Genomic DNA, 21,740 nt, shown 5'->3' with positions numbered 1-21,740 from the left:
TGGTCTGCTTGTCTCCCAAAATACCTGCCTGTTCCGTATGTGCCATGCTGCTTTGGTGGGAAGTCATATAAGTGTGTTCCCTGTTCCTCAGAAGCGTCTGCAAAGCACCTCTCATGTTACAGTCCAGCTTTCCCTGAGTGTCTTGGTACCGGGCTGTCATCCAAGTTCAAATGCTGGTGATAGAACTGACCAGGGCCAAAGGCCAGCCTCCCTTCTAATCAGGAATAATCAGCAATGAGTTTATCCTTCTCATCCGTCTGATCCTATTATTCCATTCTAGCACTCAAAGTAGGGCTTCTGGAGGCCCAAGGGCTGCTGCCACAGTGGATAGAGATGTGAGGTGGGGACATACAACATGCTTCACTCCTTATAGGAAGCCCCCACCATTCAGCCTTTTGCGTTTTTTGTTTTGTTTTGTTTTTAAGAGACAAGGTCTTGCTCTGTCACCCAGGCTGGAGTGCAGGGTACAATCATAGCTCACTGCAGCCTCAAACTCCTGGGCTCAAGTGATCCTCCTGCCCCAGCTTCCTGAGTATCTATGACTAGGGGCACAGCCGCCGTACCTGGCTAATTTTAAAATTTTTAATAGAGATGGGATCTTGCTATGTTGCCCAGGCTGGTCTTGAACTCCTGGCCTCAAATGATCCTCCCACCTCAGCCTCTCGAAGTGCTGGGATTACAGGCATAAGCTGCCATACCCAGCTGTTCAGCCCTTTTAAAATTTCCTACTGAAGGCTGAGCCATCTGTCCCTCCTGTCCACCTGCCCAGCTCAAGTTAGCTTAAGTAAGCTTTAAAGCACATCAAAGTCCCTGGATTCCTTGCTATCCTCAAACCTCAAGCTAGTATCAGCTCCTGCACCTGCCTCCAAAGCAGGATGGGATTTCTTCAAAGTGTGTGATTTTTTCATAGGGGCATGGTTTTGCCAGCTCCTGTCTCCTGTTTGCAAGGACAGAGGCAAATCCCCAGGTCGACAAGTGGGTGCTATGCCCGAACTGGCCTGCAGGGGGCAGGAACCACCAGATTTGACTGAGTTGATGCCCTGCTGAACAAACGGATGCCACACTTGGTCCTTTAAGACCAATGCTGGGCAGGGGAAGAGGGTGCGTTCTAGATGCTTGGCACAGTGCCAAGCCCTTTGCATGTATTATCTCATTAGCTCCTCACAAGAGCCCTGTGGGAGGTGCTATTAGAATCCCTATTTTATAAATGAAGAAACTGAAGCCGAGAAAGATCAACATGTCCTCTAGGCCACATGGTTACTAAGCAGCAGACAAGATTTTTTTTTTTTTTTTTTTTTTTTTAAATAGGGACGAGGTCTCACTATGTTGTCCAGGCTGGTCTTGAACTCCTGGGCTTAATGATCTTCTCGCCTTGGCCTCCAAGGATTACAGGTGTGAGCCACCATGCCTGGCTGGAGTGCAATGACGTGATCTTGGCTCACTGCAGTCTCCGCCTCCCGGGTTCAAGGGATTCTCCTGCCTCAGCCTCCCGAGTAACAGGGACTGCAGGCACCTGCCACCATGCCCAGCTAACTTTTTTTTTTTTTTTAGTAGAGATGAGGTTTCACCATGTTGGCCAGGCTGGCCTCAAACTCCTGACTTCAGGTGATCCACCTGCCTATGCCTCCCAAAGTTCTGGGATTACAGGTGTGAGCCACCATGCCCGCCCCAAGCTCTTAGCCTCTACATCAGTGCTTCCCAACACCGGCTGCAGGTTAGAATTACCTGGGAGTACTAAGCAACACCAGTGTCCAGTGCCCATCAAAGACAGAATTAAGTCAATTTCTGGGGAAGCTCCCCAGTCATGCCAGTCTACAGCCAGCATTGAGAATCTCTGGTTTACACTGTGCTGTTTTGGCCTTTATATATATCCACCCATTCACACCTGGACCTTAACCTGAGCTTCCCTCTGGGGTCCCCAGTGACCATACGGTCTAGTCTCTAGATTTTGCCTGCAAGTCTTTCCTGATCCCCTAGACTCAGACAGGTTCCCCTCATTCACATTCTCAGAGTTTTGTTTTCCCTTCATAGCATTTATCTGAAATGTAATCAGATAACCGTGTCCCAGCTCTAATATCTCCTGCCCACCTGCTAGAACATAAGCGTCCTGAAATCAGGAACTGTGTTTCTCTTATCCCCCCACAACGTTCCCAGAGCCAAGCACGGCACCTGACATTTCTCCATTGGACAAGTGATACTTCTTTCTTCCATGTAAATAATTACTGATCCAGTAGCTATTCAGTGTCTCACACTTTCCCATGTATGCTATATAAGCAAGCTAGGGAAGGCCCCATTTTCCAGTGGAGGAAACTGAAGTTCAGGAATGGGAGGCAGCCACCACCCAGACAGAAGCTGGCAGTGCTGGGCGCCGGGGCTCCCGCCTGGAATCCCAGCACTTCGGGAGGCCGAGGCAGGTGGATCACCTGAGGTCAGGAGTTCAAGAACAGACTGTCCAAAGTGGCAAAACCCCATCTCTACTATAAATCCAAAAATTAACCAGGCATGATGGTGTGTGCCTGTAATCCCAGCTACTCAGGAGGCTGAGCCAGAAGAATCGCTTGAACCTAGGAGGCAGAGGTTGCAGTGAACCGAGATTGCGGCACTGCACTCCAGCCTGGGCAACAGAGCAAGACACTGTTATTAAAAAAAAAAAAAAAAAAAGATAAGCTGGCAGAGCTAGACTCAATCCTAGTCCTCCCTGTCCTTCCCATTCATCGGAGTCTGCTGACCCCTGCTTGGGTCTGCTTCCTTCATGCTGTTTCCAGGAGACACGCATCATCACCCTCTTTTCTGTTCTTTAGTCATCAATACCCGCTCCCCAGTCTCCTCCTCCTCCATCTCTCCCTCCAGAGGTTTGGCCCAAACAAGGCTGCTGAGTAACTCCCCTGATTAAACCATTGCGTGGTTCTCAGCAGCAGCACTGGGGAGGTCAAGGAGTTATCCAGGGACCTCCTTCCCAGCTCCCTAGGAGTGAGCACCCTCTGGGCAGCGCCCCCACCCATCTTCCTAACAGGAGTTCTGAGCAGCCACCCCACACGGGACAAAAGTTCCTGGGAAAGGAGGTTCTCCGGACTGAAAACTGAGCTAGCGTGCAAGAATCGTCTGCATCGGGGGCCTGGGAGGAGTTCGGCTTCCAGTCTATCTCTGGTGCCCCCTGCTGGAGAAAGCTGGGTGCAGGAAACAGGGATACTTGCACTCGGGGAATCTGGCTGGGGCTGTAGGTCTCAAACAGGACATCTGAGGAGTGAGATGAATTCATATCAAAACCCACCCTGGAGGGACGAGGAAGAGCCAGTCACCTAAAAGGCTCCAGCTGTGGGACCTCGAAGAGCGCTTCGTAAAGGGCTTCTTCTCTGCTCGGCACCCCAAGGAAGCTGGGGAGAGGTCTTTGCTCTGGATGAGGCAGGGGGCGAGAAGGAGGAGGTTCAGAGACCTTTTGTTCATGCCCTCTCTGCCTGCGCTGCCTCCGTCATGCTCCCCTCGGGGCCATCTCCTGGTTTCCTTTGGGTCGGAGATACTGCACACAGAGCAGAAGGATCTGATCTGACTGTTGGCTCATCTGCACTGCCGGCCCCCGAGCCTCGTCCCATTTCAGTGACAAGGCAAGTGTGAAAAATGGAGCATGATGGAGACGTCACCAGACCTCCCAGGCTCCCGACTGGAGCCGCAGCTCTCAATGCAGCTGGAAGTGCCAGGAGCAGTGAGTGCTTGTCCAGCTTACTGCTCTTTGGAAGGGGCATTCATCTCCCTGAGTGCTTGTGTGTGCATGCATGTGTGTGTGTGTTTGTGCGCATGTGTGTGTGTGCATGCACGTGTGTGTGTATGTGCGCATACAAGGCTGTGAGGTGTGCGGCAGGCACCCTGGCTTCGGGGACCCAAACTAGCCAGCTTCCCTTTCTGGGCCTGCTGGCCTAATTCCCAGCCGCAGCTGCCATTCTGGGCCCCCCTCCCTGAGGCCATCTCCCTGCAGATTTGGCAGCGGGGAAAGGAGGGGCCGAGAGAAGGGAAGAGAACCAGAGAGAAGACTGAGCGCTACTCTGATGTAGATGATCCGGCAGCCTTCTCCAGCTTGGCTGCCCTCTGCCATCAGAGCTCCAGGTGATTTTCCCTGTGCCCTGCACTCTCCCCTTCTGCTTTCATCTCCTTAAGAAAGTGCCCAGAGGGTTAAACCCACACACAAACACACACAATCCACCCCCCCAAAAAAAAAAAAAAAATCAGAGAGCAGGAGCAGGCAGACGAGTGAGAGAGCACGCGCGCAAGAGAGGGCTCACATCCGTCCTGGAGGAAGAACGGCACAGTCGGAGGGAGGCTGGGGTTGGCAGAGACTGGGACAGAAGTCCCTCAGCCCCCCAGGAGCCTCCTTCATGGACCTGGGAATCCCAAGAGGGGCTGCCTCAACTTAGGATGGGCAACTGTGTCAAGTCTCCACTGAGAAATCTCTCAAGGAAGGTATGTTTCTGGAGTTTCCAAGCTCTGGGGCTGGGGATTGGGGGTATCTTACCATCTGTCCCAGAGGTTGGGGACAGAAAGGGTGGCTGGAGCTTGCTACCCTTCCCAGGGGTTCTGTCCAGGGCTGCCTCCCTGCTCCTACCCCGGACACCCTCCTACTGCCGTTTTCTGTGTCCAGGCTTTGGGCATGGGGGTGAGGGTGCAACTGTGTTTTGGGAATTTGCACAAGGCTTGGGAAAGAAACTGTGTAACTTTGGGGTTTCTGGGGTGTAAAATGAAAAGGGTGGAACCTTAAGATGTCAGTGAACTTGACTGGCACCTTAGTCATTCGAGGGACTGGCCAAGTTCCTTAAAACCGGCAGAATCTGAAGACCCTTCCGAGCAGCAAGGCCAGGGACTCATTCATATCCTTTGAGGGTCTGTGAGCCTCTCTGATGACCTCTAAGCCTTCAGAATTGTGGATTTTGAAGTAGATCTCATTGCTACTGAAAGGAACCAAACAGAGTATATCCCCTTCTGCCCCAGTGATTCTTGAGTTAAGTCAGAGTATCTCAAATAGGACCTGAGTGGTTTTAGGGCCCAGGAGTTTTTCCATTAAGAAGTAGGCCGCCTGGGCGATGTGTTGAGCAGGGGTTGTATATAAGTCACTTTCTGTAGTGGCTTTATCGCTCATACACTTGGAATGTTTTTTTTTTTCCAAAAATTCCTTTTAGAAAGAAAATGATCATCTCTAAAGCATCTTTCACGCAAGGCTGGTTTTGCACCTATAGGGTTTTGGGTTAGGTGGGCTCTGCCTATTTTTCTAGCCCTCTGTAGCCAGGCCATAGAGGAGACTCAGATATTATTTAAAGGAAGAGGGAATGATGGAGTGGTTTTCCTCCAATTCTTCCATTTTCCAGAAAAGGAACTTCATTGACATTCAGAGGGAGGGGTTAAGTGACTTACCTGTGGCCTTGGGCGAGCTGTTGGCGTCTCTATCCCCAACCCCATCCTATCTCGGTCAGTTTAACAGCCTCTCAATTTAGGACATTTCGGGCTTTTCTGCTTGTCGCCTTCCTCATTTGGCTAAGCTGCTCACATCAAATTCCTTCTCATCTTTGCTGCTCTTTGGATCCTTCCAAGGGCTTGTTGTTTCTTCCGTGCACACCTCCCCCATAATCTGGTATCTTGTTAGGGGAGTCTTCTGCATCGGAAGTGGCCTCCGCGCTGTTCCAGAGAAGCAGAAAGTGATCTGAATTAGCCCTTGTAATAGGTTCCATCCAGAGCCTGAGGAAGTGAACTTAAGAACAAGAATCATCCTTCTGTCCCCCCCATCCTCCCTTACACAACAACGTGCTTAAGAGTCAGACTACACAGGCCTCCTCTTTCTGGCCATGTGACCTTAGACAAATTACTTAACCTCTCTGTTCCTCGATTCCCTTGTCCATCCATCAGTTGGGCATACTAATATCCACCTCTTAACGTGATTCTGAAAATGAAATAAAGTTCTGTGCACAGTGGCTGGTCTATAATAGTCAATAAATGTTAGTATTCTTGTCATCATAATCATAATTGTTCCACTCTGGGTTTCAGAGAAGAGGGATGGAGGAGAAACAGGAAACAGGAGAGATTTTCAGTCTATAGAGTAAAAGAGAAAAAAAACTTACTGCATTCAATTTCATGTTTCTATCATATTCTTAATAATTGCTTTTTTTTTCTAAATATCTACAACATACCTAATGCCTGTTATCTCATTTTCTCTTTTCTACTACATAGTCATTTTGGCTATTTTATAGAGAAAGAAGCTGGACTCAGAGATAGAGCCTTCCTAAGGTTACACAGTCAATAGGAAGCAGAGCTGGGATTTAAACCCTAGTCTGTATAAAATCAGAGCTGCCATTTTATTTTTATGTTTTCCTCGATGAGAGGCTGCCTCTCTCTTTCCCCTGCTGTCAGAAATGTTATTCATAGATTTCTGGATCTGACCTTAGAAGTCATCTAGTCCAAATTCCCGCTCAATGCATCAGTCCCCTCCCCGCTCACCAGGCTCTCCCTCCTTCAGCTTCTCCTTGAAGACCTTCATTCAGTGAGAGGGAGCTTTGACGTGCATACTCTTGGCCAGCTTGTGTTATTAGAAAGCTGTCAGGTCATGAGGCACGCTTGCCCCTCCTGTTGCTATGCCACACTTAGGAGACGTCACCTTGGTGCCAGGAGAAATTGTCTGTCCATGGGCTGCTGCCCACTTGGCTTCCTGAGCAGTATTTGGGGAACTGGAAATGGTGAGTGGCAGCCTGCACCAGGCTCAGAGCTGGGCAGGACCAGGCTGTCAGGTGCCATCATTGGCCAGAGATGAATTGCAGCCTCTGGGGTAACTTGGTGCCAGGCAGTATTATGATCAAGATATGCAGTGGAAATTCCCCAGCCACCACTGCTCCATTCTTCATGGGAGCAGATTCCTCTCTATCCTTCTCATTTCTTTCCTGATTGGCAGATGCTCCCCCACTTCCTTTGCAGCCAGAAGTAAATGCCTTCTGGCACCCAATATCTCTTAAATTACATCACTACCACCATCATCATCATCGCCATCATTGCCATCACTATGGCAACGCTATTTATTCACCTCCTCTTGCCATGCCCTAGCCACCATGCAGAGCACTTTGTGTGTATAACTCATTTACTAGTTGTGGGAATCCTGTGACTAGTCGTGATCGTCTCCCATGGTATGGAGAAGGAAACTGGAGCACAGGGAGGTGAAATTACCTGCCCAAGGTCACACAGCAAGCAAGTGGCAGAGCCAGAATTTGTCCCTAAGACTGTTTGAGCCCAAAGCCAGCAGACTAAACTGCCTCTTAAAGTTTTTTTTGTTTTGTTTTGTTTGTTTTGAGATGGAGTCTCACTCTGTCGCCCAAGCTGGAGTGTAGTGGTGCATCTCGGTTCACTGAAACCTCCGCCTCCTGGGTTCAGTGATTCTCCTGCCTCAGCCTCCCAAGTAGCTGGGATTATAGGCGCCCGCCACCACACCCAGCTAATTTTTGTATTTTTAGTAGAGATGGGGTTTCACCATGTTGGCAGGCTGGTCTTGAACTCCTAACCTTAGGTGATCCACCCGCCTCGGCCTCCCAAAGTGCTGGGATGACAGGCATGAGCCACTGCGCCCGGCCTGCCTCTCAGAGTTCTGTGCCACCTGCTGCCTCCCTGCCTTCCTGGGTTATGCCATCTCTGAGCCAAGTGCAGAAGATTCAGCCAGAAACAAAAACGCTGACTCTCTGAAGACACCTCCTGAGACTGGTTCCTGGGTTCGGCCAGTCACTGTCATCTCAGGCATGCTTTGATCTACTCTCCCAGATGCGAAGGTCTCTTGTTCTGCCTCGCTCTAGTCTTGTCTCGCTCTAGTCTAGGTCCCAGAAGTCTGAGTGAGTGAAGCCGAGGCTTTGAATCACAGCTGTTTGGGATATAAAACCCGGGGGGGGGGGGGGGGCCTTGACCTGTCTGACATCCCTTAAGTTCTGGGATCACCTAAAAATGGACGTTTATGGCACTCATCGAACTTGGCCCTGGGACTGAGTTCCTTCACCTCCAGCCTGAGAAGCTGCTTCCCCTTTGAGGAACCAGAATACTGCACCACCCTCTCTAGGCCTGGAAGGGGCTTAGGAAGATGGAAGGGAGTCTCGGTCTGTAGCCCCATCGGGCTTTGGGGAGAGGAAGCAGGAGAGGACATGGTGGGCAGGGGGTTGTTCTGCATCTCAGCCTGGAAGGACAGGCTGCCCCTAGGTTTTGGGATGTTCTCCTAGGCAGGGTCTTCTTTGCCTTGGAGGAATCTGGCTGCAAGTAGAATGCAGTAGGATGGAAGGATAGGGTGCGCAGACCTGCAGTTCTGAGACACAGCCCTCAGGGTTTCAGCTCCTGTCGCTCCTTGGGAAGGTCTTACTCTAGCCAAATCCCCCCACACTGAAGGAAGGTATGCAGGTTCCAGGCTGAAGGCAGAGTGCAGGAGCTGGATTCTGGAGAGGCACTGGGCATCCCGGGAGGTCGGGGAGAACTGAATGTTGTGTCTGGATGCTGCTGTTGTCCTAAGGGGAAGGTCTGTGGGCAGTGCTGACTTTTTATAGCTGCATGGGAACCTTCAGGGCGGAGGACCGGCTGGTCAGGGCCTGGGAGCACAGCTATATTAGGTAAGCAGAGAAGGCCCCTGCCTTAGCCTCTAGAGGTCCGGCACTCTGGGCCAGGCAGGGAGCCAGGGAAGGCGGGAGGGAGGAAAAGAACTGGTGGATGGTAGAGAGTATCTAGTCTTGAAATCACAAACTGGGTGGAATCCTACCTACAGCTGTGCCTTGTGTGGCCCACCTGGTGCTTTAAATCAGATCTGGTTACACCGGGCTGGAGTTAAGCAGTGCTACCTCTTCAGAGGGGGCACCATCTCAGGCTAGGTGCAGTGGCTCACGCCTGTAATCCCAGCACTTTGGGAGACTGAAGCAGGAGGATCACCTGAGGTCAGGAGTTTGAGACCAGCCTGGCCAACATGGTGAAACCCCATCTCTACTGAAAATACACAAAAAAATTAGCCCGTATGGTGGCGGGTGCCTGTAAACCCAGCTACTCGGGAGGCTAAGGCAGGAGAATCACTTGAATCTGGGAGTCAGGTTGCAGTGAGCCGAGATCACACCACTGCACTCCAGCCTGGGTGACAGAGTGCACTAGCCACAAAAAAAAAAAAAAAGGAGGGGTACCGTCTCCACTTTGCCCCAGTACCCCCCTCTCACACCCTGCCTGCTTCATTTATGTCAGCAATGGTACCTGCGTGTGCAATCTCCGGTCTGGCAGACCAGCCGAGCCTGGTCTCCATGCTGCCAGCTCCAATTGCCCTCACAGCCTTCCAGTGGGGATCTGGCTGGGGTAGGGCAAGTCCGTTTGGGAGCTGGGAGGAATGACTTAGCCCTGGAGATTGATTGAACTGGGATGTTGGGAGCATTTTGGAAAAGGATGTTGTTTCACTAGGCTCTGAGTGAACACTTGCCATTGGTTAGAATAGAAGCCCCCCGCTGCTCCTGTCTCTTCATGCACATGGGTGTGTGAGTCTGCAATATGTGTGTGCCTGTGTGTGTGTGTGTTTGTGCACTGTGCATGTGCCACACAGAGGGCATCACATTCAGCTCTCGCCGGAACCACCATTTCCGTCAAGGATTGGAGACTCCGTCTGTTGGACCGATTTGATGCCTGTGCACGCTCAGGGCTCTCTGAATCCCGCTCCTTGACTCTCAGGGTCCCCTCTTGCGGAAAGCCCCTCCCGGGACCAGGAGCCAGGCTGGGCAGGGAGGTGACAACCTGCCTCTCTTTTGCATTTGCTTGGTGTTGGCTGAAGATGTGCCAGGAGGAACAGACCAGCTACATGGTGGTGCAGACGAGCGAGGAGGGGCTGGCGGCTGACACCGAGCTCCCAGGACCGCTCCTGATGTTGGCCCAGAACTGCGCAGTCATGCACAACCTGCTGGGCCCTGCCTGCATTTTCCTGCGCAAGGGCTTCGCTGAGAACAGGCAGCCTGTACGTAAGTTGGCCCAGTGGAGCCCGCTGAACTCGGCTTCACAGGGCGTGAGGAGGTGCTGGGAAGAAGAAGGAGTCTATACAGAGCTCACACCCCCAACTTGTGAATCTGATCCCCAAAGTTTTCCACTCATGGCTACAAAGTGCTGGTGAGTCCATATCCACCAGCAAAATAATAATAATAAAAATAATATCAGATACATTGTTATGAGCACTTACTAGGTGAGCCCTGTGTCTAGTGTGTTGGCGGACTGCCTTATTTAAGCCTCAGAGCAACTCTAAGAGATAGGTGCTTTTATCGTCCCCATTTTACAGCTGAGAAAACTGACTTGGGCAGGGCACAGTGGCTCACACCTGTAATCCCAGCACTTTGGGAGGCCAAGGTGGGTGGATCACTTGAGGTCAGGAGTTTGAGACCAGCCTGGCCAACATGGTGAAAGCCCATCTCTACTAAAATACAAAAATTAGCTGGGTGTGGTGTTGGGCGCCTGTAATCCCAACTACTTGGGAGGCTGAGGCAGGAGAATCGCTTGAACCCAGGAGGCAGAGGTTGCAGTGAGCCAAGATCGCGCCACTGCACTCCAGCCTGGGCAGCACAGTAAGACTCCATCAAAAAACAAAAGAAAGAAAGAAAAAAAGAAAGAGAAAGAAAACTGACTTGCAGAGGTCACATCCTCAAGGTAACAGCTTGGTGGTGGTAGAGGTAGGGTTCACACTTGGATGGTTGGACTCAAGAACCTCTTGTGCTCCTAATGACAACTCTGTATATGTGGCACTATCCGGTAGAACTTTCTACAATGATGGAAATATTCTAAATTCCGTGCTGTCTGATACAGTAGCCACTAGCCACATGTGGCTATTGACCACTTGAAATGTGGCTAGTGCAACTAAGGAACTGAATTATGGATTTTGTGTTATTCTTACTCAAATTTACATAGCCACATGTGGCTAGTGGCTACTGAATTGGCCAGCTTTCTACAAGTAGCTAAATAGTTCAAAGAGAGGAGAGGACTAATGAGGATGTTATAGAGGTAAATATTTGTAGGTTGCATTTATTGAATGCCACATGCTAAACATTTTAATAGCTTGTCTCACAGAATGCACACTAAGGCCCTGTGAGGTGGGAAATGGTATTAACCCATTTTACAGATGTGGAGACTGTGGCTCAAACAACAGAGTGACCTGCCTGAGGAAGCAGATCTGAGCTTCATACTCAGGTCTGTCTGCCTCTAGGGCCCAAGTGCGTCTCCCCAACCACATGAATTGGGGAGAAAGGCATGTTCCTGCACCGCATTCCCACCTGACCCTGAGTTGCTGCACGTGATCTTCCTGGCACATTAGTGGGCATCCCTGGCTCTACTCCAGGGCAGAGAACACACATCGCTACTGCTGTGCACGGGGAGTGTGATCCGAGGACCAGCCGTCAGTGCTCAGCAGACCAGCTCTGGTGGCGGGCACACCCCGTGAAGGGGCACCCGGCTTTGCTGCCCCCCTGGGCTCTGGGTGTACAGGAGGAACGGAAGGGGCTGCGATGGAGTCAGCAACGCCTGTTCTTCCTGAGTCCTGCAGAACTGGGCCCTGGAGAAGTGGGAGGCTGCTTAAGGCCTGATGCATGGGGTCCTAGGGAGTGTGCTCTGCACGTATGTGTACACACGTGCTTACTCACTCGCTTTCACTGACTGCTGGGATGACCCGTTGCACAAAACATCCTTTTTGGTTACCCAAGAACGTCTAGGAACATATGGGTTTGTGTTGGAATGGCTGTGACCTACCCTTGAGCCAGGCACCATGACCAGCTTTTTGTTTGTTTGTTTTTGAGACAGAGTCTGACTCTCTTGTCCAGGCTGAAGCACAGTGGTACAATCTTGGCTCACTGCAATCTCTGCCTCCCAGGCTCAAGTGATTCTCCTGCCTCAGCCTCCTGAGTAGCTGGGACAACAGGCGTTCACCACCGTGCCTGGCTAACTAAAACAGGAGATGAGGTCTCACTATATTGCCCAGGCTGGTCTCGAACTCCTGGCTTCAAGTGATCCTCTTGCCTTGGCCTCGCAAAGTGCTAGGATTAGAGGCGTGGGCCACCGTGCCTGGCCCATGGCGAACTTTATAGGCGAACGTCCATGCAGTCATCTTGGAGACACGCCTCCCTTTGGGTGACTCCTGGCGGAGCTGGGAGCTTGCAGCCTGCTCCCTCCAAGCTCACACACACTCTCAACGCTGTCCTGCCACACAGAGCCACCTTTGAGCTCTTGGTCCAATGCACCTGGTTGTCCCATGAGATGTGACTCAGCAGCCCTTCCCTTTCTAGATGATCTGCAGATTTTCTGGTGTTGTCTTTTGTCCTGGGGCCAGTTTGGAGTGACTGTCTCCACCCACCCTGGCCCCATTGGCTGGAACGGCCTGCATGCACAGTGGAGGTGCCACATGCTCACTATGGCATGCCCGCATGTCTGTGTTCACGAGAGGTATGCCCATAGCTGTGTGAGCCTCTTCAGGATGGGCACACCTGCCTGGTGTTCTCCCTGCCCAAAGGCAGAGAGCTGCAACACAGGGGAGGCTGGACACTGAAGGCCACTTTTAGAGTGTACTAACCAGGTCTAGCTGGGCACCTGTACCCATTTCATGCCTGTCTGTCTCCCTCCTGGGCAGGCCTGGGACAACTGGCACATCACCAACCTGAGCTTCCTCCAGGCCTGCGCCTTGGAGACATCTCTGCCATCTGTTCTGATGCCTGGATTCGGGGTTGCCTTGATTGCCCAGTAGACCTGGGCACTACTTGAGGTTGGAGACATGTGCTTTTTTGGACCCTGGCTGCAGCCAGAAGCAATGGTGGCCTCTGGGGTCCTATATGGTGTCCTGTGACAGGGCAACGTATAGGGATTGGGGCTCAAATTGGAGAAGGTGGAGCAGTGCCTGGGAAGCAGGCACAGCCCCATTCTGCTGCCATGTCTCCTCCTGACTCCTCCCTGTCCTCCTACCCCTACTTCAGGACGGCCCTGCCTTCTCTCCCGTCCGGCGCCCCATCTGTTGTCTTGCAGCCTCTGTCACCCTGCTCTTCCTGTTTCACTGGGGGGTTCTCTCTTCTCCCTGTTGTGGCCTCCCTGGACCCTGTTTTATTTGCAGGTTTTTGCCACCAGACCAGCTCTGTTCCCTGACTCATTCTTTTTGTTTTTTTTTTTTTGAGACAGGGTCTCACTCTGTTGCCCAGGGTGACAGAGTGCCATGGTACCATCACAGCTCACTACAGCCTCAAACTCCTGCTCATCCATTCTTGTATCTGGAACAAGGGACTGGAGGCGCAGAGTTTCTGTGCCCAGGCTGGTGGGGCTGGTAGCTCCTTGGGAATCTCTTGTTAGCGGTCCAGGAGCTTCCATGTCTAAGCGAGATGTGGGGCTTTCTTTTCCCCTCAAGGATCCGATCCAGGCACACTTCTACTGCATCCTCGTCACCTCCTACCCAGTGCCTGCTGCCACTTGGATGGCCCCCAGGTTATTTTGTGACTTCCAGATCCCTTGTCGCGGCTAATAGGACATGTTCTTTTGTTTCAGGATAGATCACTGCGACCAGAGGAAATCGAAGGTAAAACTTGGCCCCTTGGGGGAAAGGACTGCCTAACCCTCCATGAAGGTGTGGGAAGGGAGGTTGATGGGAAGAGAGGCCCCTGGGAATGGGGCCTGATGCAACACGGGCTATCTTCTGTGAAACCAGCTGCTGAAGGTGTGCACAAAAGGCAAGAGAAATACCCCAGCATCCTGGGAAGTCCTGGGCCCCTCTTTCCACGCTGGTGGGCCTTTGGGCTGCCTTTGCCCACAGAGGATCTGCAGGTCCTACCCCCAACGACATCCACCTTTGCTCACTTCCCCAGAGCTCCGAGAGGCCTTCAGAGAATTCGACAAGGACAAGGATGGCTACATCAACTGCCGGGACCTGGGCAACTGCATGCGTACCATGGGCTACATGCCCACTGAGATGGAGCTCATCGAACTGTCCCAGCAGATCAACATGAACCGTGAGTCCCTCTACCAGGCACCTGTGTCCCTTCCGGTCCTCACCCTTGCTGTCCTCTGTAGTCAGACAGGACTCGTTTCAAATTCTGCATCCACCTCTTTCCAGCTCTGTGATCTGGGGCCAACCACTTACCCTCTCTGAGCCTCAGTTTCCTCACCTGTAAAATGAGGGCCGAACTGGAGGAGTGGAGCCCAGAAAGTAGATTAGGGAATATCTGTAAAACAGCCCAATAACTGGCTCACAGGAAGAACTGAACAGAGGGCTCCTGTTATTATTAAGTTTTTCTCTGTCTGATGAGCAGTTCAAGGAGGGGTTGCCCATTCTGTCAGTTGTCTACTTGGAGACAGGGAATGGGTATTATCGGGGATGACCTAGCCCTTTCCTCTTTTTCCAGTGGGTGGCCATGTAGATTTTGATGACTTCGTGGAGCTAATGGGGCCTAAACTCCTGGCAGAGACAGCAGATATGATTGGTGTAAAGGAACTGCGAGATGCTTTCCGAGAGGTAACGGGCAGAGGCAGGCAGGCATGGGGGCAGCTATTGGAATCCTATCTGCAGGATAAATACTTCGAAAGAAGCCTGAGCCTCAAGTCCCAGATCAGGGGAGGGAGCTTGGGCAGAGAAAGGTCTCTGGTAAAGGGGGGAAATGACACTGGAGAAGGAGCTCAACTTTGGGACCTAATGCTGCCAATCGCCATGTTGGGGCGACCTCTCCTTCCTTCCTGCCTTCTTTAGTTTGACACCAATGGTGATGGGGAAATAAGCACCAGTGAGCTGCGAGAGGCTATGAGGAAGCTCCTGGGCCATCAGGTGGGACACCGAGACATAGAGGAAATTATCCGAGATGTGGACCTCAATGGGGATGGACGAGTGGACTTTGAAGGTAGGTGGGGCTTGAAAGTGGGAGAGAAGTAAGCCAGCAGTGGCCATCCATGGAGCCCTCCAATTGTGTATCCATCATGTAACCTATCAATCCACCCTAACTTTCCAACCCTCAGCCCTTTCATCCTTCTATCCCTCCACCCATGCCCCCCTCTAATCCACCTCCCATTCCTTCCCTATGCATCTCTTCATGCATCTATCCATCCATCCATCTATCCATCCTCTACCTTTCCATTCATCTGTCCATTTATCCATCCATTCATCTACCTGTCTATCCATCTGTCCATCATCCATCCATCCATTTATCTACCCATCTATCCATCCATCCATCCTCTACCTATCCATCCATCTGTCCATTTATCCATCCATCCATTCATCTACCTATCTATCTGTCCATCATCCATCCATCCATTTATCCATTCATCCATCCATCCATCCATCCATCTATCCATCCGTCCATCCATCCATCCATCCATCCATCCATCCATCCATCCATTTGTCTACATATCTATCCATTTGTCTACATATCTATCCATCTGTCCATCCATCCATCCATCCATCCATCCATCCACCTATCCATCCATCTGTGCATCCATTCATCTACCTATTCATCTATCTGTCCATCTTTCCATATCTGTCTCTCTGTCTCTCCATCTTTTCTTTTTTTTTTTTTTTGAGACAGAGTCTTGCTCTGTCACCAGGCTGGAGTTCAGTGGCACCATCTTGGCTCACTGTAACCTCCGCCTCCCAGGTTCAAGCGATTCTTCTGCCTCAGCCTCCCAAGTAGCTGGGACTACAGGTGCCCGCCACCATGCCCGGCTAATTAAAAAAAATTTTTTTTTTGTATTTTAGTAGATGCGGGGTTTCACCATGTTGCCCAGGCTGGTCTCGAACTCCTGAGCTCAGGCAATTCACCCACCTCGGCCTCCCAAAGTGCTAGGATTATAGGCATGAGCCACCGTGCCCAGCCCTATCTCTCCATCTTTTCATCCGTTTATCTCCTTATCTGTCCAGATGCCTATTTCTCCATTCCTCCATCTCTAAACAGTCATTCCTATAGCCATTTATCCATGCATTTATCTGTCCATTCATGCATCTATTAATTCTTCTCTACATTCATCCATGAATCTATCCACGTATTCATCTACTCATATCGATCTCTCTATGCGTTTGTACTTCTATACTTCCATTCACACATTCACATCTCTTTGTCTGTATATACTTCTACCCATACTTGCATTGATCTATGCATCTATCTGTTCTGTCATTTCCCCATCTATATCCAGCTACTCATCCATTCACCCATCCCTGTGTCCATCTGCACCCATCCTTCTCTGTCCATTTATCTGTCTACCCACTCATGCGTCCATCCACAGTAGGTGTTTTCTGAACATTATGTTCCTCAACTTGACACTCAGGCTCCCTAAGATCTGACCACAGCTCACCTCCCCAGCCCAACTCACAATCCTTCATTCGCACTCCACCAAAATACCTGTGACCAGTGAACCTGCTAGGGTCTCTCTTGAATACTCTGATTTTTTTGCCAGGAGGGCTTTTTTTTTTTAGACAGAGTCTCACTCTGTTGCCGAGGCTGGAATGCGGTGGCAGGATCTTGGCTCACTCACTGCAAACTGCATCTCCCAGATTCAAGCGATTCTCCTGCCTCAGCCTCCCAAGTAACTGGGATTACAGGCTCCCACCACCATGCCCAGCTAATTTTTATATTTTTAATTGAGACAGGGTGTCACCATGTTGACCAGGCTAGTCTTGAACTCCTGACCTCAAGTGATCGACCCGCCTCAGCCTCCCAAAGTGCTGGGATTACAGGCATGAGCCACCGTGCCTGGCCACCAGGAGGGCTTTTATCGTGTTCTTTACCTGGGCTAAGTTCTGTTAGCCCAAGGGACATTCTTCATGACCCGACAGTGGGACTCCTTCCTCTAGCACCTTCCCTGGTTCCTCAAACTGAACTTCCTCTTTTCTGGGTTTTCACAGCACTTCAGACTCACCTGTTCTTCACACTGACCCCTAACTGCTGGTTAGAGTTGTCTTCCCAATTGACTCTGAACTTTGAAAGAAGAACCCTATTTTTTAAATATCTGCATTTCCTGCGTAACACAGCTAGTGTTCAGTAAAAGGTTATTTATTTATTTATTTATTATTTTAAAACAGGGTCTTGCTTTGTCACCCAGGCTGGAGTGCAATGGCATAATCGCGGCTCACTGCAATCTCTGCCTCCCGGGTTCAAGTGATTTTGTGCCTCAGCCTCCCGAGTAGCTGGGACTATAGGTGTGCGCCACCACGCCCAGATAATTTTTTGTATTTTTAGTAGAGACAGGGTTTCTTTTTTTTTTTTTTTTTTTGAGACGGAGTCTTGCTCTGTCGCCCAGGCTGGAGTGCAGTGGCCGGATCTCAGCTCACTGCAAGCTCCGCCTCCGGGTTCACGCTATTCTCCTGCCTCAGCCTCCGGAGTAGCTGGGACTACAGGCGCCCGCCACCTCGCCCGGCTAGTTTTTTTTTTTTGTATTTTTTTAGTAGAGACGGGGTTTCACCGTGTTAGCCAGGAGGGTCTCAATCTCCTGACCTCGTGATCCGCCCGTCTCGGCCTCCCAAAGTGCTGGGATTACAGGCTTGAGCCACCGCGCCCGGCCGAGACAGGGTTTCACCATGTTGGCCAGGCTGGTCTCGAACTCCTGGCCTCAAGTGATCCACCTGCCTTGGCCTCCCAAAGTGCTGGGATTACAGGCATGAGGCACAGCGCCCAGCCTCAAAGGCTTTCTTTTTAAAGAATCAATAATAATCATAATAGTTATCATTTACTGTACACTTATGTGCAGTCATTGTACTAAGTAGCTTTACACATATTATTACATTTAATTATCACAGTGACCCTATGGGTTGCATTATTATAACCTTGCGTTAGAGATGAGGAAACTGAGGCTCAGAGAAGTAATAGAACTAGCTCAAGATTGCCCGCCTATTAAGAGGCAGAGTTGGGGCACAGCCCCAGGCCTGAAATCACAGCAGAATGCAATCTTGTGCATGACACCATGCGAGGCACTAGGGGATACAGGGAAAGGGTAAAAGGTTGACTCTGCACACCAGGAACTTGCATGCTGAGCAGAAAGACAAGATAAGCATGTGCCAGAGATTGTGAGTGTCCAGAACACAAAGGTTGGGAGGTTTTCTCTCAGGAGCAGTCAGCCTTCAAGGCCGGGGAGCGTGGATAGTTGGATAGAAGGCTTTATTGTCACCAGATCCGAAAATCTCAGGTCTCCCTGTATCCAGGTAGTGCCCACCACAGATGATAGCCTTGCTCTTGAAAGCCTGGCATCCCCCATTCATCCTACGAAGATGCATTGTAAATCTGCTGTATGCTAAGATCTAGTCTCTGCCTCGAAGAACCCAAGCCCAGCAAGAAAACCAGAGAAAACAATAGCATAATCCATGTGTGCTGGGGGAAACATAGAGGGCTGCGATAGACGGGGCACCTGTGCCAGGCTGCAGCGAGGGATTAGGGAAGACTTCCTGGAGGAGGTTATAAGCAATCAGAGCCCCCCAAAATGAGAAGAGCCATCAGGTGAGAGGGAAGGGCAGGTATTTACCCAAATGAGTTGAAAACCTATGTCCACACAAGTATGTACATAGATGCTTACAGCAGCTTTATTCATAATTGTCCCAACTTGGAAATAACCAAGGTGTCCTTTCAGTAAGTGACGGATAAATAAACTGTGGTACATCCAGACAATGGGATATTGCTCAGTGCTAAAAAGAGATGAGCTAGGCCGGGTGCGGTGGCTCACGCCGGGAATCCCAGCACTTTGGGAGGCCGAGGTGGGTAGATCACTTGATGCCAGGAGTTTGAGACTAGCCTGACCAACATGGTGAAACCCCGTCTCTATTAAAAATACAAAAAAAGGCTGGGCGCGGTGGCTCAAGCCTGTAATCCCAGCACTTTGGGAGGCCGAGATGGGCGGATCACGAGGTCAGGAGATCGAGACCATCCTGGCGTACACGGTGAAACCCCGTCTCTACTAAAAAAAATACAAAAAACTAGCCGGGCAAGGTGGTGGGCGCCTGTAGTCCCGGCTACTCAGGAGGCTGAGGCAGGAGAATGGCATAAACCCAAGAGGCGGAGCTTGCAGTGAGCTGAGATCCGGCCACTGCACTCCAGCCTGGGCAGCAGAGTGAGACTCCGTCTCAAAAAAAAAAAACAAAAAAAAACCCAAAATACAAAAAAATTAGCTGGGTGTGGTGGCACGCACCTGTAATCCCAGCTACTTGGGAGGCTGAGACACAGAATCACTTGAACTCGGGAGGCGGAGGTTATAGCGAGCTGAGATGGCACCACTGCACTCCAGCCTGGGCGACAGAGCAAGGCTCTGTCTCAAAAAAAAAAAAAACAAACAAACAAAGAAAGAAAGAGAGAGAGAGATGAGCTATCTAGCCATGAAAAGACGTGGTGAAGAGGGGACACAAATGCATATTACTAAGTGAAAAGCCAATCTGAAAACACTGCATACCATATGATTTCGTCTATATGACATTCTGGAAAAGGCAAAACTATGGAGTCAGTAAAAAGATCAGTGGTTGCCAGGGGTTGGGGGGAGGGAGGGATGAATAGGCAGAGCAGAGAGGATTTTTAGGGCAGTGAAACTATTCTGTATGAGGCCAGGTACAGTGGCTCATGCCTGTAATCCTAGCATTTTGGGAGGCCGAGGCAGGAGGATCACTTGAAGTCAGGAGTTCGAGACCAGCTTGGGCAATAGGGCAAAACCCCGTCTCTACTAAATACACAAAAACAAAATTAGCCAAGCGTGGTGGCGCATGCCTGTAGTCCCAGCTAGCTGGAGAGTTGAGGCGGGAGGATTGTTTGAGCCCGGGAGGTTGAGGCTACAGTGAGGCGAGATTGTGCCTCTGTACTCCAGCCTGGGTGACAAAGTGAGACCCTGTCTCAAAAATAAATAAAAAGAAAAAGAAACGATTCTGTAAGATGCAACAGCAGAGGATGCATGTCATTATACGTTTGTCCGAACTCATAGAATGTGCATCGCCAGCAGTGAACCCTGATGTAAACTGTGGTCTCCGGGTGATAGCAATGTGTCCGTGTAGGTCGCTCAGTTATAACAAATGCACCCTCTGTGCGGAATGTGGTCGGGGTGGGAGGCTATGCATATGTGGGGACAGGGGTTGCAGAAAAAAATCCCCATACTTTCTACTCCATTTGACTGTAAACCTAAAATTGCCCTTAAAAAAAAAGAGAGGCCAGGCGTGGTGGCTCATGCCTGTAATCCCAGCACTTTGGGAGGCCGAGGCGGGTGGATCACGAGGTCAGGAGATCGAGACCATCCTGGCTAACACGGTGAAACCCCGTCTCTACTAAAAATACAAAAAATTAGCCGGGCGTGGTGGTGGGCGCCTGTAGTCCCAGCTACTGGGGAGGCTGAGGCAGGAGAATGGCGTGAACCCGGGAGGCGGAGCTTGCAGTGAGCCGAGATCACACCACTGCACTCCAGCCTGGGCAACAAAGCAAGACTCCATCTCAGAAAAAAAAAAAAAAAGAAAGAAAGAAAGAGAAAGAGAGAGAAGGGGCTGGGCACAGTGGCCACACCTGTAATGCCAGCACTTTGGGAGGCCAAGGCAGGAGGATTTCTAGAGCCCTGGAGTTTGACGTTACAATGAGCTATAATCATGCCACTGCACTTGAGCCTGGGCGACAGGCGAGATTCTGTCTCTACATTAAAAAAAAAAAAAAAAAAAGAAGAAGAAGAAGAAGAAGAAGGGAGGGGGTACAGGTTGGGCTTTCAGAAAAGCTGAGAGGAGACCAGCCTGGCCAACATGGTGAAACCCTGCCTCTATTAAAAGTACAAAAATTAGCCCAGTGTGGTAGTGCACAGCTATAGCCCCAGCTACTCGGCAGGCTGAGGCAGAATTGCTTGAACCCAGGAGGTGGAGGCTTCAGTGAGCTGAGATTGCATCACTGCACTCCAGCCTGGGTGACAGAGTGAGACTCCATCTCAAAAAAAAAAAAAAATGCCGAGAGGTGAGAGAGAGACAGAGACAGAGAGAGAGAGAGAGCCAGTTGCATTGAGGGGCCGAAAAGAAGATCTGCGGAGTTGGAGCACATACATTGGGAGTTAGCCGGAGAGATATGGCTGGAGATGTCAGCTAGGGCCAGATCAGGGAGAGCCATGAGGCTGTGTGAGGAAATTGGAGATTTTCCAGTGGAGAGCCGTGGGACGTTTACACAGGGGTCAGATCCGCAGATTAGAACACTCTAGCTGGCTGCTGTGTCGATGGATTGGAGGGAGCGGAATGGATGGGGGACCAGCACAGAGCTGGGGCAGTGGCAATGGGGAGGGGTCTGAAGGCAGCACCCTGGGGAGGCCTTTGGCTGCTGCTTGCTCCCCAGCTGCTCCTCTACCCTTCTAGAGTTTGTCCGGATGATGTCCCGCTGAGGCCACAGGGGCCCCTCCAGGACTGCCAAGCTCCCAATGGCGGGGCGAAGAGGAGCCAGAGCTTGCCTCACCCGCCGTAGCCGCCGAGAGCCCAGGACGTATTGGCGGATGGGGCCTGCCTGCACCCCGGGGAGGCGCCCACCCCGGACCCCCACCCTTCCGCACTGTGAAAGACTCACTCCTGCAACTGGAAAGCGGGGGCGCCCGCCGATGAGGAGGCCACCGTGCCAAGCCGGCAGAGGTCGTGCCAGGCGCCAAGGGCTGTGTGCCCAGCTGCTGCTGGCTGGGTGGGCCAGGGAGCCGCCAGCAGATCCCACACAGCATGTCCGCCCCAGGGCAAAGCCTCCCACCTTCGCTCTGCGCCCGTCCCAGCTCGCCTCAGCCCTGTTATCTCAGAACCAATAAAAATATTTCCAAGAGCAAGA

The 21,740-nt window shown here is 51.1% G+C and overlaps 1 protein-coding gene across 3 annotated transcripts in view; it reads left to right on the top strand.

The window, feature by feature from the left end:
• CABP1 (calcium binding protein 1) overlaps positions 1-21,740 on the top strand; it is a 27,281-nt gene extending 5,541 nt beyond the window's left edge. The window contains exons 1-7 of one of the 3 annotated variants that reach the window (XM_033220366.1): positions 2,688-4,452; positions 9,791-9,970; positions 13,516-13,546; positions 13,833-13,976; positions 14,370-14,479; positions 14,711-14,858; positions 21,290-21,740. In XM_033220366.1, coding sequence (XP_033076257.1) covers positions 4,408-4,452; positions 9,791-9,970; positions 13,516-13,546; positions 13,833-13,976; positions 14,370-14,479; positions 14,711-14,858; positions 21,290-21,315 — 684 coding nt within the window. In that variant the 5' untranslated portion in view covers positions 2,688-4,407 and the 3' untranslated portion in view covers positions 21,316-21,740. Of the gene's footprint in view, positions 1-2,687; positions 4,453-9,009; positions 9,971-13,515; positions 13,547-13,832; positions 13,977-14,369; positions 14,480-14,710; positions 14,859-21,289 lie in introns of those variants that run through there. The other 2 variants (XM_033220367.1, XM_033220365.1) reach the window with 2 other exon arrangements.

This window comes from Trachypithecus francoisi, unplaced genomic scaffold, assembly GCF_009764315.1.
Source record: "Trachypithecus francoisi isolate TF-2019V2 unplaced genomic scaffold, Tfra_2.0 Lachesis_group11, whole genome shotgun sequence".
NCBI classification, from domain to species: Eukaryota; Metazoa; Chordata; class Mammalia; order Primates; family Cercopithecidae; genus Trachypithecus; species Trachypithecus francoisi.
This window is presented reverse-complemented; position numbering and strand designations above follow the sequence as displayed.